General features: G+C 28.9%; 1 protein-coding gene across 1 annotated transcript; it reads left to right on the top strand.

The window, feature by feature from the left end:
- Positions 1-3,869: 3,869 nt before the first annotated feature.
- On the top strand, positions 3,870-16,975 carry LOC145849020 (sushi, von Willebrand factor type A, EGF and pentraxin domain-containing protein 1-like; the record flags this gene model as incomplete). The annotated part of the gene is made up of 32 exons (XM_082954133.1): positions 3,870-3,990; positions 5,097-5,288; positions 5,737-5,922; positions 7,241-7,429; positions 7,582-7,770; positions 7,923-8,108; positions 8,261-8,449; positions 8,602-8,790; positions 8,943-9,131; positions 9,284-9,472; positions 9,625-9,813; positions 9,966-10,154; positions 10,307-10,495; positions 10,648-10,836; positions 10,989-11,177; positions 11,330-11,518; positions 11,671-11,859; positions 12,012-12,200; positions 12,352-12,540; positions 12,693-12,881; positions 13,034-13,222; positions 13,375-13,563; positions 13,716-13,904; positions 14,057-14,245; positions 14,398-14,586; positions 14,739-14,927; positions 15,081-15,269; positions 15,423-15,611; positions 15,764-15,952; positions 16,105-16,293; positions 16,446-16,634; positions 16,787-16,975. Coding segments are annotated over exons 1-32 (5,977 nt in total), but the record flags the coding sequence as incomplete, so codon positions are not given.
- Between the last annotated feature and the right edge of the window lie 67 nt (positions 16,976-17,042).

The following is a 17,042-nucleotide window of genomic DNA, read 5'->3' as shown; positions in this document are numbered from 1 at the left end:
TATTATAAAGAATGTATTTACTCGACTTTTTTTTGATAAAACTATGGCTTATTTTACTTATAGAGTACCAAATGTTTATACTCACACAAAATTCAACCTAATTGAATAAAGTTAAATAGAAATTACACTTAATTAACATTTATGGGGTCATAAATCATATGATTACGAAAATAACTGAAATAGATTATTTATTTTAGCTTAATTAATGGTTCTTTTTTTGGTTTGAATACAATATTTTCTGCAAGTAGTATTTGTTTAGCTAATGGTAAAAAGCCTTTGATTATTTTTAGCAAAAACAGTAAAAAATTGTAAAAGATGATTATATTAATCTAATAGTGTTTAAAAAAGAAGATAAATAATCTAACAATTAAAGAAATTATTTTATTTCTCAAATTTTATTTAATATAATCTTGAAAAAGCTTGTTTTTCAGAAAATTTAAATAAAAAAACAGTTTTATCTTTAACTAATCTAATATAAATTAATAGAAATTATTGCTTTAACTAATTTGAACAATTATTTTTTCTTAATTTTGATAAAATCTAGATTAACTATAGTAATAACTTAAATTCGCTTTAAACGAACAAAATAAAGATTTATTGCTTAATCTTAATATAATGTAAACTTTCACTGTTTTAAACTTTTAAGCACTAAAACAAAATAAAATTCACTTTTATATGTTTTAACCGAACAAAACTTTTAGGTGTCACTCTAAAAACAGCCTCAAAAAGTAATATTTCATAATGTTTGATTTTTTGGAAGCAACAATATGTCTGTAGGTTAGCTTCGGATTGATAAAAAATGTTTGATATTTATTTTCGATATAAGCAAAAAGAATTTTGTATAACTTTTGCAGCTATGTTTGAAGAAGTTAAAAGATTTAAACTCAATACCTTAAACTTATTTTCTGAAGCTCCATTAACTTACACTAATTAGTATAACTAAATCTGTTTTCTAGTAATTAGAAAAAAAATATATTAAACTGATTTTTGGTAGTCTAAGAAACGATTAAGGTCATACAAACAATTTTGTTATGAGATTTTTTTTTCAAATAGTTTTTAAAATTTAAAATGTAGGAGTGTTTTCGTTATTAAAAGTTTTAACCGTTTAAAAATCTAGAACACAGTTGCGCATTGCTTAGTAAAAAGTATTTTTATTGTTGAAACTAGTAAGTACTATAAATCATTAATTTGTGGTATTAGTGGCACTTTTTATCAATATAAGTTTTTGTTTACAATACTTACTATATTAAAAACTGATTATAACTTTAAAAGTTATTTTGTAGTCGAATCAAAGCTAATTATAAACTTGGTTTAGAAAAGAATTAAAGCGTTATACGCCCTAGCTATGCCATAAAAACTTGGCTTAATTACTACATAAGATAAATGACGTTCCAGGTTTTTATAATCATTAGTTGTCTTTTGGTTTACAAACTAAAAAAAGTTTAATATTTTATAAATCTTTAATGAAGATTTGATATTTTGTTTACTACCAGGTTTTATCTAAAATATTATTTTTTATTATTTACTTAAGCTCTTTACACTTCAGTAAATCGAGCCATTTTTTTAATTAAGGCAAATAACTATAAATTTAGTATGCAAAAATCATTAAAACTTGTAAAGATTGCTGAAATGTGTTTTATATAGCGCTACTTGTAAAACTTTATGAATCAGCTTATCTTTGATAAAAAATTAATAATATACAACATGTTTGTAGCATTAAAGTAAATTTGTTAAATGTTTAAAAATTATGACTTAAATCAAAGTAAAAACTGTTTAATGAATTGCGTTAAATGTTTACAGTTTACAACATTGAATTTAAAAATTTAGAACTTTGTCAAACATTTTTACGTTTGACTATTATAAACTAGTCAGTTTTTTTGTAAAATTTAGTAGAACTATATATAATCTGCAAGTTATTCATTTAAGTTTTTACTATTATTTAAGCAATTATAAACCTGAACAACACTAAGATTTAAGTTTAACAATTTTCTACATAAAAAATTAAAAATATATTATGTTTGCATAAACGTAATAGTTAAATTTTAAATTTTAATATTACGTTAATATTTAATAGAAATTTTAAATTTCTTCTTTTACACAAACTACGATGCACGTGAATAATAATAAATAAAAAAAAATCGGTTATTTTAGTTATAAATAACATACTACTTTTTTTACCACAAGTTTCTACTAATTACCTCATTTCGCCAACTTTTCAGCTTAAACAATATAAACGAGTATTTTTTTAGAAAAAAAAATCTTTTCAAGCTACTAGTTTTGCTGTTATCACTTTATTTTAAACTATTTTGTATACTTTTAAGTGTAACTTGTAGTTTTAAACTATAAATTGAAGCTGTTGAATTTTATTGTAAAAAGTTTTAACCTAATACTGCAGTAAAACATTAAATTAGGCATATAAACTTTTTTACTTTATCTTATAAAACTTTGCCTGAAAACATTTGCTTGGTTGCAGAGTCATTTACAATTGAGAGAAATTTTTGTACTTTATGATGTCACCAAATAGGCTTTTCTTTGAAACTGGTATTACCTTTAGTTGGTTGATAAAAAGCTACAAAAATAATATCACCCTGTTTATGATTTTGCATTTATAACTGACTGATAAATGCTACAAATGGTTCTATAAAAATTAAAATAAACTTGACTACTTGAAAATCAAAATTTTTTTTTATTTTGCATGATAGCAAATGTATAGTAACGTTTTGTGTCTTTCAAAACTACTTGTATAACTTATAATAAAACTAACGCTTTTATTCGAAGTTTTCAAAGTTTTTGTCAACACCTTGATATAAGTTAACAAAAGTATTTTGATAATGCAATTATATTATTTATACATATGTATTTAAACTTTGTTAGTAAGTACTATTTAACTTGTAAAAATTTTTTGATACAATCATTACATACAGTGTTGTTAAGCTAAACTTTACTAAAGATAATCAAATGTCATGGAAAAGTGTCTTAAATCATTTCATTTAGCAATTTTAGTTTTGTTAAGCATTTCCGTTATTATTGTTTCGTTGTGGTCCTCTAAAAACTTGGAAGAAAATGATATAATTAAAATAGCTAAAAGTAAAAAATCTAAAGAAAACTTTAAAAGAGGTAAGTAATTTAATTTTGTTATCGTTTAAAATTATTATTATTAAAACTACCATCGGTCTAAAGAAACAATAATTATGCTAGTATATAGACAAAAGTGTTCTATCAAACCACTTCAAATATCAGCTTTCAGTAGACTGAGATCCATTTTTTTTTAAACTCGTCAGTCAGTTGCAACCAAAAAACCTGCTTAGGCTTGGTAGACTTTTTCATTGTTTTCTTTGATGCTGTTTTGCCGAGTAGACAATGTATTAAACTTTACACAGCTGACGTCACTTGTCATACCAACAAAGGGTAGCTTCATCGTAAAACATTATAAACAGTAATAATTGTAATTTAATGAATGTAGGTCTTTCGGTTGCGACTGACTGACGAGTTTTGATAAGAAAAAACCGGGTCTGAGTCTACCCAAAGGCTTGTGGTTGATGATCGAAGTGATATGATCAAACCTTATGTAAACTTGACTTGCCAAAATCTGTCATCATAGTTAGTCATCAAACACCATTTTTAACTTGAGCTTGTCTCATGGCATCAGAAAGTCCATACTCAGACTCAGTAGACTTTGCGATATTTTTTGAAGATAATAATTAAAATATATTTTAGTTTATGACAAACTGTTTAAATTAAACTTTTGTATTAAAACTAAATTTTGTGGTTATTATTTAGCTTAAAAATACTAACTATTCACACAAATTTCTGTAGAATGTTCAAAACTGAATGGAAATATTAAAAATGGAAGAGAGGTGATAATTAACATGAGAGAAGTTGCGTACAAATGTGAACCTGGATATTTTCTGTCGACCAAAACTTACCATGTTATTTGTAATAACGATGGGACGTGGAATTCTAGTGATGTTAACCCAAAGTGCATAAAAAGTAAATAAATTCTCAAAAATATTCTAAGTGTTTAAGTTCAATTTTTTTTACCAAAGTTGAATTAGTCGGATCCGGATCAAAGTAACATTAAAAGACGTTATTTGTTTTGCAAAACGCCTTTATAACAAAAACTACGCTAAACTTGTAATAAAACTTTCCGGTAAAACAAAATTGAAATGAAATTAATTTTTGTAATTTGTTATACTCTTTGGAAGCTGAAACCAAAATAGTGTTGGTGTAAATAGATGTGTTTATTTCAACCTCCTGTTGAATGAAAATAAAGTTGGCTTTCAACATCTATAAAACTACTTCCACAAAGTTAGTGAAAGGGTTCGTAAACTCGTATCGAAACAAATCAATTCCTGTTCAACAGTTTTTGGCACACTCTTATTCATTGCTAAACGAATCTTCAATTGTTAAAATATTTTGTTAAAAAAATACGATATGTCTTTAAAATTTTTGAAACTTTTAAGTTACAATTTTGCTCAACCAGTCTTTTTTAATGCTTTTTGACTGGTTTTGATGTATTATACCTTTTTCATCTTGTAGATAAACAGTCTAATATTATTTTTTGTGAATTTAATCATCGAGGTCAAGTTCTCATTTTTTCTGTAGTTATTTCCTTCGAATTTTTTTTTTAGTTTTTTTTACCCTTTTGTTTGATTGTTTTAAATATTAGATCAATTTCACCAGGCAAGAGCTCTGGCCCGGGACGTATTTATAGCTACAAAGAGCAACTTTGGATAAATAACAAAATTAAATAAAATTAGTTTAGTTTAAAAAACAACAAATTTTTAAAATGCTAAAAATTCAATTTTTTGTACACAAAATTGTATTTATATGTTTTTTTTAATACAGTTGTGGTTAAAAAATAAAAATTTGTTTGTAGTATTTTAAAAAGTTACACAACTAACCGATGTTCATTGTTTGGTATGCCAGGGTCTGTTAGAGGTAATAAGCAAAAAACAAACAGTTTTATATAATAAGCCATAGTTTTGAAAACTTTAAACTATCCGAACTATATTTTAAGGATCCGTAGGACACTACTTTTAACACCACAAAAAGTAAACTTTTAAAAGTTTTATTTTTTATGCCCTCATTACCAGGCTGTGGAACGTTTCCTTCGATAGAGAGGGCAGAGAAGCAGCTGATAAAAGACGCCAGCGTGAACTCGACCCACCGAACCGAAGTCAGCGTGAAGTACGTCTGCCAACGCGGGTACCACTACACTCTGGACAGCCCGCTCGTTAACTGCACGGAAGAAGGATTCGACGGCAGCTTCGGTGAATGCGTGAAAGGTGGGGGGATTGTAATTTTTAACAGCTTGCATACTGAACAAAAGTAGTTTCTAGGTTTTTCGAAACAAAAGTCTGCTAATATTTTGTTACAATGTTTTTACAGTGAACAGTTCTATTAACTAAAGAGTGACCCGTTCAACGGCTAAATATTTAAAGCCTTGAAGTAAATATATAAAATGTAGAGCTTAAATGCCAAACAATTTTTTTATCAATTTTAAGAGATGATCTAGTAAAAGTATCTAAAATATATATACAAACTCTTAAAACATAAAATAAATTGTTATTTTTAAATATAGCTTTACACTGTTGAAGCCCAATATTAGTGTGTAATATACTGCTTATTTGTTAATACTTATATAAACAAGTCAGACAATCAGCAATAGTAAATTTTCATAAATACGTAATGTATACTAGCTGTAATTAAACTTTAACCTAAATTTGTTTCAAGATTGCCCAGTTGCTCCACGAGATCTCATGAACGGAACGGTTGCTGACGTAACAGCACACACTAGGTGGAACCAGACGGCCGTGTACCGGTGCCTTCCGGGTCTATCACTCGTCCCCGAAGAACACAACCGTAAGCATTGTGAGGGCGACGGAAAGTGGGAAGGAAAATTAGGAAAATGTTTTCCTGGTATAATAAAATAAATATATTTTCTCTCTAAGACAAACAAAAAATTAAAAAGAAACGTTGTTTGCATGCAAATAGTATAACTAGTTTAAAAGAAAAACTAAGCTTACTGTTTGGAAAACTTTATAAAACTCAAAATGACTTTAGCTGCTAACAAACTTGATAAAATTTATAAATAATATCAATAACAACAAAAGTTGTAACAAAAATTAAAAAAAAATTTTGTACCGTAAAATAATAATTAAGAAAACATCAATATTATTATGAACAATCAAAGCAACTAGACTAGTAGGATTTATGTATAAGATATCTACTTCAGAACTCTAAAAAGTTTCTCTTTCAAAACTTGCAAAACTTTAAACGATTAACGTTGCTAAAATCAAACTACTTCATATGCAAACTAGTATACATAAAATATGTCAACTAAAAATCTAAGGCGTATCTGATTGGCTTACATTTTGCTTAACTTTATTTTAAGTTCTTTATACTAAAAGTTTTTTTTTGTATAATTTTATATATTTAATTAATGTTAAATAGTGGTAAGGTAATATATTAAAAAGTATGGGTAAAAGTTGGTAAGAAAATGGTTAAGATGTTATTATAATATTTACCTCATTTACTTAAAGTTTTGATTCAAAAGGATTCCAAAACTTTACAAATGTAGCCGATCAAATGCAAATTTACAACAAAACTGGTAATTAAATAATGTACTTTTATTTTTGAATTTATTATGATTTCTTTGAAAATTAAATAAAAACATTTTTCAGATAACTTTCATAATTAATAAAATATATTTTATTATTTTTTCAGTACAATAACAGTTTTATAAACTGCAATAATTTACCAGAAAACTTAAACTTATGTTATAAAGTGGTCTATTAATAAAACAAAGTATAAAATTCAACACAAAATGCATATTATCAAATTATAATCATGAAATGCAATAAAAAACTCAATATTTGCTTATAAAAGCTTTGTAGGCTTTTAAAGGACCGTCGAATATATTAGTAAAAAATTACTAGACATTAAAATAAAGAAGTATGGACAGTTTTTATTTTTCGTACAGTATTTAATTATTTTCTAATCGTGTTTTTTTATCGAAATTCATTGGAACAAAAGCGAAATAAACCATCAAAAGTTTTAAATTTTAATAAATAAAAAACTTAATTTCTCACAATCAAAACCAATTATAAAGTCTACTTGTAATTTGAACAGTGTATAAAAGTAGGTAGAATATTCATTTATTTTAAAGTGTGTTATGATTGTAAGACCCTCGTTCAGGATTTTTATCTTATTGTTTTCATGTGATATTTTTTTACAGATTGCAAAGTTCCTCGAGTATCCCATGCCGAAGCGAAACTAGAAAATGGATCTGTTGCCTCAAGTTCTGTCACAAAAGGCACCAAAGTGAATTACTTATGCAAACCTGACTACAGCCCTAAAACAGCTCAACAGGTTGTATGTGGTATAGATGGTGTGTTAAATGTGTCTAATGTCAGCTGCTACAAAGGTACATTTTTTATTTTAAATTTTGATTAATAATGTAGTTTAAAAAGTTTATATAAGTAAGTAGGATATTCATTTATTTTAAAGTGTGTTATGATTGTTAGAGCCTTGTTAAAGATATTCGTCTTATTAATTTCATGTGATATCTTTTTACAGATTGTACCGTTCCTTCAGTAGCTAATGCTGTAGCAAAACTAGAAAATGGATCTGTTGCCTCAAAATCTGTCACTAAAGGCACCATAGTGAATTACTTATGCAAATCTAATTACAGCCCTAAAACAGCTCAACAGGTTGCCTGTGGTATAGATGGTGTGTTAAATGTGTCTAATGTCAGCTGCTACAAAGGTACATTTTTTATTTTAAATTTTGATTAGTAATGTAGTTTAAAAAGTTTATATAAGTAAGTAGGATATTCATTTATTTTAAAGCGTGTTATGATTGTTAGAGCCTCGTTAAAGATGTTCGTCTTATTAATTTCATGTGATATCTTTTTACAGATTGTACCGTTCCTTCAGTAGCTAATGCTGTAGCAAAACTAGAAAATGGATCTGTTGCCTCAAAATCTGTCACTAAAGGCACCATAGTGAATTACTTATGCAAATCTAATTACAGCCCTAAAACAGCTCAACAGGTTGTCTGTATAGATGGTGTGTTAAATGTGTCTAATGTCAGCTGCTACAAAGGTACATTTTTTATTTTAAATTTTGATTAATAATGTAGTTTAAAAAGTTTATATAAGTAAGTAGGATATTCATTTATTTTAAAATATTTTATGATTGTTAGAGCCTCGTTAAAGATATTCGTCTTATTAATTTCATGTGATATCTTTTTACAGATTGTACCGTTCCTTCAGTAGCTAATGCTCTAGCAAAACTAGAAAATGGATCTGTTGCCTCAAATTCTGTCACTAAAGGCAGCAAAGTGAACTTTTTATGCAAATCTGACTACAGCCCTAAAACAGCTCAACAGGTTGTCTGTGGTATAGATGGTGTGTTAAATGTGTCTAATGTCAGCTGCTACAAAGGTACATTTTTTATTTTAAATTTTGATTAATAATGTAGTTTAAAAAGGTTATATAAGTAAGTATAATATTCATTTATTTAAAAATGTGTTATGATTATTAGACCCTCGTTAAGGATATTCGTCTTATTGATTTCATGTGATATCTTTTTACAGATTGTACCGTTCCTTCAGTAGCTAATGCTGTAGCAAAACTAGAAAATGGATCTGTTGCCTCAAAATTTGTCACTAAAAGCACCATAGTAAATTACTTATGCAAATCTAATTACAGCCCTAATACAGCTCAACAGGTTGTCTGTGGTATAGATGGTGTGTTAAATGTGTCTAATGTCGACTGCTACAAAGGTACATTTTTTATTTTAAATTTTGATTAATAATGTAGTTTAAAAAGGTTATATAAGTAAGTATAATATTCACTTATTTTAAAGTGTGTTATGATTGTTAGAGCCTCGTTAAAGATATTCGTCTTATTGATTTCATGTGATATCTTTTTACAGATTGTACCGTTCATTCAGTAGCTAATGCTGTAGCAAAACTAGAAAATGGATCTGTTGCCTCAAAATCTGTCACTAAAGGCACCATAGTAAATTACTTATGCAAATTTAATTACAGCCCTAAAACAGCTCAACAGGTTGTCTGTGGTATAGATGGTGTGTTAAATGTGTCTAATGTCAGTTGCTACAAAGGTACATTTTTTATTTTAAATTTTGATTTATAATGTAGTTTAAAAAGTTTATATAAGTAAGTAGGATATTCATTTATTTTAAAGTGTGTTATGATTGTTAGAGCCTTGTTAAAGATATTCGTCTTATTAATTTCATGTGATATCTTTTTACAGATTGTACCGTTCCTTCAGTAGCTAATGCTGTAGCAAAACTAGAAAATGGATCTGTTGCCTCAAATTCTGTCACTAAAGGCACCATAGTAAATTACTTATGCAAATCTAATTACAGCCCTAAAACAGCTCAACAGGTTGTCTGTGGTATAGATGGTGTGTTAAATGTGTCTAATGTCAGCTGCTACAAAGGTACATTTTTTATTTTAAATTTTGATTTATAATGTAGTTTAAAAAGTTTATATAAGTAAGTAGGATATTCATTTATTTTAAAGTGTGTTATGATTGTTAGAGCCTTGTTAAAGATATTCGTCTTATTAATTTCATGTGATATCTTTTTACAGATTGTACCGTTCCTTCAGTAGCTAATGCTGTAGCAAAACTAGAAAATGGATCTGTTGCCTCAAAATCTGTCACTAAAGGCACCATAGTGAATTACTTATGCAAATCTAATTACAGCCCTAAAACAGCTCAACAGGTTGCCTGTGGTATAGATGGTGTGTTAAATGTGTCTAATGTCAGCTGCTACAAAGGTACATTTTTTATTTTAAATTTTGATTAGTAATGTAGTTTAAAAAGTTTATATAAGTAAGTAGGATATTCATTTATTTTAAAGCGTGTTATGATTGTTAGAGCCTCGTTAAAGATATTCGTCTTATTAATTTCATGTGATATCTTTTTACAGATTGTACCGTTCCTTCAGTAGCTAATGCTGTAGCAAAACTAGAAAATGGATCTGTTGCCTCAAAATCTGTCACTAAAGGCACCATAGTGAATTACTTATGCAAATCTAATTACAGCCCTAAAACAGCTCAACAGGTTGTCTGTGGTATAGATGGTGTGTTAAATGTGTCTAATGTCAGCTGCTACAAAGGTACATTTTTTATTTTAAATTTTGATTAATAATGTAGTTTAAAAAGTTTATATAAGTAAGTAGGATATTCATTTATTTTAAAGTGTGTTATGATTGTTAGAGCATCGTTAAAGATATTTGTCTTATTAATTTCATGTGATATCTTTTTACAGATTGTACCGTTCCTTCAGTAGCTAATGCTGTAGCAAAACTAGAAAATGGATCTGTTGCCTCAAAATCTGTCACTAAAGGCACCATATTGAATTACTTATGCAAATCTAATTACAGCCCTAAAACAGCTCAACAGGTTGCCTGTGGTATAGATGGTGTGTTAAATGTGTCTAATGTCAGCTGCTACAAAGGTACATTTTTTTATTTTACTTCAAATTATATATGTAGTTTAATGGGTGAATAAAGTTAAGTAGATCATATATTCATCTTAATGTGTGCTATGATTCTTAAATCATTGTTCAAAATATTTTGTCTTATTATTTTCGTGTGATAACTTTCACAGATTGTACCGTTCCTACAATATCCAATGCCGAAGCAAAACTAGAAAATGGATCTGTTGCTTCAAATTCTGTCACTAAAGGCAGCAAAGTGAACTTTTTATGCAAGTCTGACTACAGCCCTAAAACAGCTCAACAGGTTGTCTGTGGTATAGATGGTGTGTTAAATGTGTCTAATGTCAGCTGCTACAAAGGTACATTTTTTATTTTAAATTTTGATTAATAATGTAGTTTAAAAAGTTTATATAAGTAAGTAGGATATTCATTTATTTAAAAGTGTGTTATGATTGTTAGACCCTCGTTAAGGATTTTCGTCTTATTGATTTCATGTGATATCTTTTTACAGATTGTACCGTTCCTTCAGTAGCTAATGCTGTAGCAAAACTAGAAAATGGATCTGTTGCCCCAAAATCTGTCACTAAAGGCACCATAGTGAATTACTTATGCAAATCTAATTACTGCCCTAAAACAGCTCAACAGGTTGCCTGTGGTATAGATGGTGTGTTAAATGTGTCTAATGTCAGCTGCTACAAAGGTACATTTTTTATTTTAAATTTTGATTAATAATGTAGTTTAATGGGTGAATAAAGTTAAGTAGATCATATATTCATCTTAATGTGTGCTATGATTCTTAAATCATTGTTCAAAGTATTTTGTCTTATTATTTTCGTGTGATAACTTTCACAGATTGTACCGTTCCTACATTATCCCATGCCGAAGCAAAACTAGAAAATGGATCTGTTGCTTCAAATTTTGTCACTAAAGGCAGCAAAGTGAACTTTTTATGCAAGTCTGACTACAGCCCTAAAACAGCTCAACAGGTTGTCTGTGGTATAGATGGTGTGTTAAATGTGTCTAATGTCAGCTGCTACAAAGGTACATTTTTTATTTTAAATTTTGATTAATAATGTAGTTTAAAAAGTTTATATAAGTAAGTAGGATATTCATTTATTTTAAAGTGTGTTATGATTGTTAGAGCCTCGTTAAAGATAATCGTCTTATTAATTTCATGTGATATCTTTTTACAGATTGTACCGTTCCTTCAGTAGCTAATGCTGTAGCAAAACTAGAAAATGGATCTGTTGCCTCAAAATCTGTCACTAAAGGCACCATAGTGAATTACTTATGCAAATCTAATTACAGCCCTAAAACAGCTCAACAGGTTGCCTGTGGTATAGATGGTGTGTTAAATGTGTCTAATGTCAGCTGCTACAAAGGTACATTTTTTATTTTACATTTTGATTAATAATGTAGTTTAAAAAGTTTATATAAGTAGGTAGGATATTCATTTATTTTAAAGTGTGTTATGATTGTTAGAGCCTCGTTAAAGATATTCGTCTTATTAATTTCATGTGATATCTTTTTACAGATTGTACCGTTCCTTCAGTAGCTAATGCTGTAGCAAAACTAGAAAATGGATCTGTTGCCTCAAAATCTGTCACTAAAGGCACCATAGTGAATTACTTATGCAAATCTAATTACAGCCCTAAAACAGCTCAACAGGTTGCCTGTGGTATAGATAGTGTGCTAAATGTGTCTAATGTCAGCTGCTACAAAGGTACATTTTTTATTTTACTTCAAATTATATATGTAGTTTAATGGGTGAATAAAGTTAAGTAGATCATATATTCATCTTAATGTGTGCTATGATTCTTAAATCATTGTTCAAAATATTTTGTCTTATTATTTTCGTGTGATAACCTTCACAGATTGTACCGTTCCTACAATATCCCATGCCGAAGCAAAACTAGAAAATGGATCTGTTGCCTCAAAATCTGTCACTAAAGGCACCAAAGTTAATTACTTATGCAAATCTAATTACAGCCCTAAAACAGCTCAACAGGTTGTCTGTGGTAAAGATGGTGTGTTAAATGTGTCTAATGTCAGCTGCTACAAAGGTACATTTTTTCTTTTAAATTTTGATTAATAATGTAGTTTAAAAAGTTTATATAAGTAAGTAGGATATTCATTTATTTTAAAGTGTGTTATGATTATAAGAGCCTCGTTAAAGATATTCGTCTTATTAATTTCATGTGATATCTTTTTACAGATTGTACCGTTCCTTCAGTAGCTAATGCTGTAGCAAAACTAGAAAATGGATCTGTTGCCTCAAAATCTGTCACTAAAGGCACCATAGTGAATTACTTATGCAAATCTAATTACTGCCCTAAAACAGCTCAACAGGTTGCCTGTGGTATAGATGGTGTGTTAAATGTGTCTAATGTCAGCTGCTTCAAAGGTACATTATTTATTTTAAATTTTGATTAATAATGTAGTTTAAAAAGGTTATATAAGTGAGTATAATATTCATTTATTTTAAAATGTGTTATGATTGTTAGACCCTCGTTAAGGATTTTCGTCTTATTGATTTCATGTGATATCTTTTTACAGATTGTACCGTTCCTTCAGTAGCTAATGCTGTAGCAAAACTGGAAAATGGATCTGTTGCCTCAAAATCTGTCACTAAAGGCACCAAAGTGATTTACTTATGTAAATCTAATTACAGCCCTAAAACAGCTCAACAAGTTGTCTGTGGTATAGATGGTGTGTTAAATGTGTCTAATGTCAGCTGCTACAAAGGTACATTTTTTATTTAAAGTTTTGATTAATAATGTAGTTTAAAAAGTTTATATAAGTATGTAGGATATTCATTTATTTTAAAGTGTGTTATGATTGTTAGAACCTCGTTAAAGATATTCGTCTTATTAATTTCATGTGATATCTTTTTACAGATTGTACCGTTCCATCAGCAGCTAATGCTGTAGCAAAACTAGAAAATGGATCTGTTGCCTCAAAATCTGTCACTAAAGGCACCATAGTGAATTACTTATGCAAATCTAATTACAGCCCTAAAACAGCTCAACAGGTTGTCTGTGGTATAGATGGTGTGTTAAATGTGTCTAATGTCAGCTGCTACAAAGGTACATTTTTTATTTTAAATTTTGATTAATAATGTAGTTTAAAAAGTTTGTATAAGTAAGTAGGATATTCATTTATTTTAAAGTGTGTTATGATTGTTAGAACCTCGTTAAAGATATTCGTCTTATTAATTTCATGTGATATCTTTTTATAGATTGTAACGTTCCTTCAGCAGCTAATGCTGTAGCAAAACTGGAAAATGGATCTGTTGCCTCAAAATCTGTCACTAAAGGCACCATAGTGAATTACTTATGCAAATCTAATTACAGCCCTAAAACAGCTCAACAGGTTGCCTGTGGTATAGATGGTGTGTTAAATGTGTCTAATGTCAGCTGCTTCAAAGGTACATTTTTTATTTTAAATTTTGATTAATAATGTAGTTTAAAAAGGTTATATAAGTGAGTATAATATTCATTTATTTTAAAATGTGTTATGATTGTTAGACCCTCGTTAAGGATTTTCGTCTTATTGATTTCATGTGATATCTTTTTACAGATTGTACCGTTCCTTCAGTAGCTAATGCTGTAGCAAAACTGGAAAATGGATCTGTTGCCTCAAAATCTGTCACTAAAGGCACCATAGTGAATTACTTATGCAAATCTAATTACAGCCCTAAAACAGCTCAACAGGTTGCCTGTGGTATAGATGGTGTGTTAAATGTGTCTAATGTCAGCTGCTTCAAAGGTACATTTTTTATTTTAAATTTTGATTAATAATGTAGTTTAAAAAGGTTATATAAGTGAGTATAATATTCATTTATTTTAAAATGTGTTATGATTGTTAGACCCTCGTTAAGGATTTTCGTCTTATTGATTTCATGTGATATCTTTCTACAGATTGTACCGTTCCTTCAGTAGCTAATGCTGTAGCAAAACTGGAAAATGGATCTGTTGCCTCAAAATCTGTCACTAAAGGCACCATAGTGAATTACTTATGCAAATCTAATTACAGCCCTAAAACAGCTCAACAGGTTGCCTGTGGTATAGATGGTGTGTTAAATGTGTCTAATGTCAGCTGCTACAAAGGTACATTTTTTATTTTACATTTTGATTAATAATGTAGTTTAAAAAGTTTATATAAGTAGGTAGGATATTCATTACTTTAAAAGTGTGTTATGATTGTTAGAGCCTCGTTAAAGATATTCGTCTTATTAATTTCATGTGATATCTTTTTACAGATTGTACCGTTTCTTCAGTAGCTAATGCTCTAGCAAAACTAGAAAATGGATCTGTTGCCTCAAAATCTGTCACTAAAGGCACCATAGTGAATTACTTATGCAAATCTAATTACAGCCCTAAAACAGCTCAACAGGTTGTCTGTGGTATAGATGGTGTGTTAAATGTGTCTAATGTCAGCTGCTTCAAAGGTACATTTTTTATTTTAAATTTTGATTAATAATGTAGTTTAAAAAGGTTATATAAGTGAGTATAATATTCATTTATTTTAAAATGTGTTTATGATTGTTAGACCCTCGTTAAGGATTTTCGTCTTATTGATTTCATGTGATATCTTTTTACAGATTGTACCGTTCCTTCAGTAGCTAATGCTGTAGCAAAACTAGAAAATGGATCTGTTGCCCCAAAATCTGTCACTAAAGGCACCATAGTGAATTACTTATGCAAATCTAATTACAGCCCTAAAACAGCTCAACAGGTTGTCTGTGGTATAGATGGTGTGCTAAATGTGTCTAATGTCAGCTGCTACAAAGGTACATTTTTTTATTTTACTTCAAATTATATATGTAAGTTTAATGGGTGAATAAAGTTAAGTAGATCATATATTCATCTTAATGTGTGCTATGATTCTTAAATCATTGTTCAAAATATTTTGTCTTATTATTTTCGTGTGATAACTTTCACAGATTGTACCGTTCCTACAATATCCCATGCCGAAGCAAAACTAGAAAATGGATCTGTTGCCTCAAATTCTGTCACTAAAGGCACCATAGTGATTTACTTATGCAAATCTAATTACAGCCCTAAAACAGCTCAACAAGTTGTCTGTGGTATAGATGGTGTGTTAAATGTGTCTAATGTCAGCTGCTACAAAGGTACATTTTTCATTTTAAATTTTGATTAATAATGTAGTTTAAAAAGTTTATATAAGTATGTAGGATATTCATTTATTTTAAAGTGTGTTATGATTGTTAGAACCTCGTTAAAGTTATTCGTCTTATTAATTTCATGTGATATCTTTTTACAGATTGTACCGTTCCTTCAGCAGCTAATGCTGTAGCAAAACTAGAAAATGGATCTGTTGCCTCAAAATCTGTCACTAAAGGCACCATAGTGAATTACTTATGCAAATCTAATTACAGCCCTAAAACAGCTCAACAGGTTGTCTGTGGTATAGATGGTGTGTTAAATGTGTCTAATGTCAGCTGCTACAAAGGTACATTTTTTATTTTAAATTTTGATTAATAATGTAGTTTAAAAAGTTTATATAAGTAAGTAGGATATTCATTTATTTTAAAGTGTGTTATGATTGTTAGAACCTCGTTAAAGATATTCGTCTTATTAATTTCATGTGATATCTTTTTATAGATTGTAACGTTCCTTCAGCAGCTAATGCTGTAGCAAAACTAGAAAATGGATCTGTTGCCTCAAAATCTGTCACTAAAGACACCAAAGTTAATTACTTATGCAAATCTAATTACAGCCCTAAAACAGCTCAACAGGTTGTCTGTGGTATAGATGGTGTGTTAAATGTGTCTAATGTCAGCTGCTACAAAGGTACATTTTTTCTTTTAAATTTTGATTAATAATGTAGTTTAAAAAGTTTATATAAGTAAGCAGGATATTCATTTATTTTAAAGTGTGTTATGATTATTAGAGCCTCGTTAAAGATATTCGTCTTATTAATTTCATGTGATATCTTTTTACAGATTGTACCGTTCCTTCAGTAGCTAATGCTGTAGCAAAACTAGAAAATGGATCTGTTGCCTCAAAATCTGTCACTAAAGGCACCATAGTTAATTACTTATGCAAATCTAATTACAGCCCTAATACAGCTCAACAGGTTGTCTGTGGTATAGATGGTGTGTTAAATGTGTCTAATGTCGACTGCTACAAAGGTACATTTTTTATTTTAAATTTTGATTAATAATGTAGTTTAAAAAGTTTATATAAGTAAGTAGGATATTCATTTATTTTAAAGTCTGTTATTATTGTTAGAGCCTCGTTAAAGATATTCGTCTTATTAATTTCATGTGATATCTTTTTACAGATTGTACCGTTCCTTCAGTAGCTAATGCTGTAGCAAAACTAGAAAATGGATCTGTTGCCTCAAAATCTGTCACTAAAGGCACCATAGTGAATTACTTATGCAAATCTAATTACAGCCTTAAAACAGCTCAACAGGTTGTCTGTGGTATAGATGGTGTGTTAAATGTGTCTAATGTCAGCTGCTTCAAAGGTACATTTTTTATTTTAAATTTTGATTAATAATGTAGTTTAAAAAGGTTATATAAGTGAGTTTAATA

Source organism: Thalia democratica, unplaced genomic scaffold (assembly GCF_965202585.1).
Source record: "Thalia democratica unplaced genomic scaffold, ktThaDemo2.hap1.1 HAP1_SCAFFOLD_1952, whole genome shotgun sequence".
NCBI classification, from domain to species: Eukaryota; Metazoa; Chordata; class Thaliacea; order Salpida; family Salpidae; genus Thalia; species Thalia democratica.
This window is presented reverse-complemented; position numbering and strand designations above follow the sequence as displayed.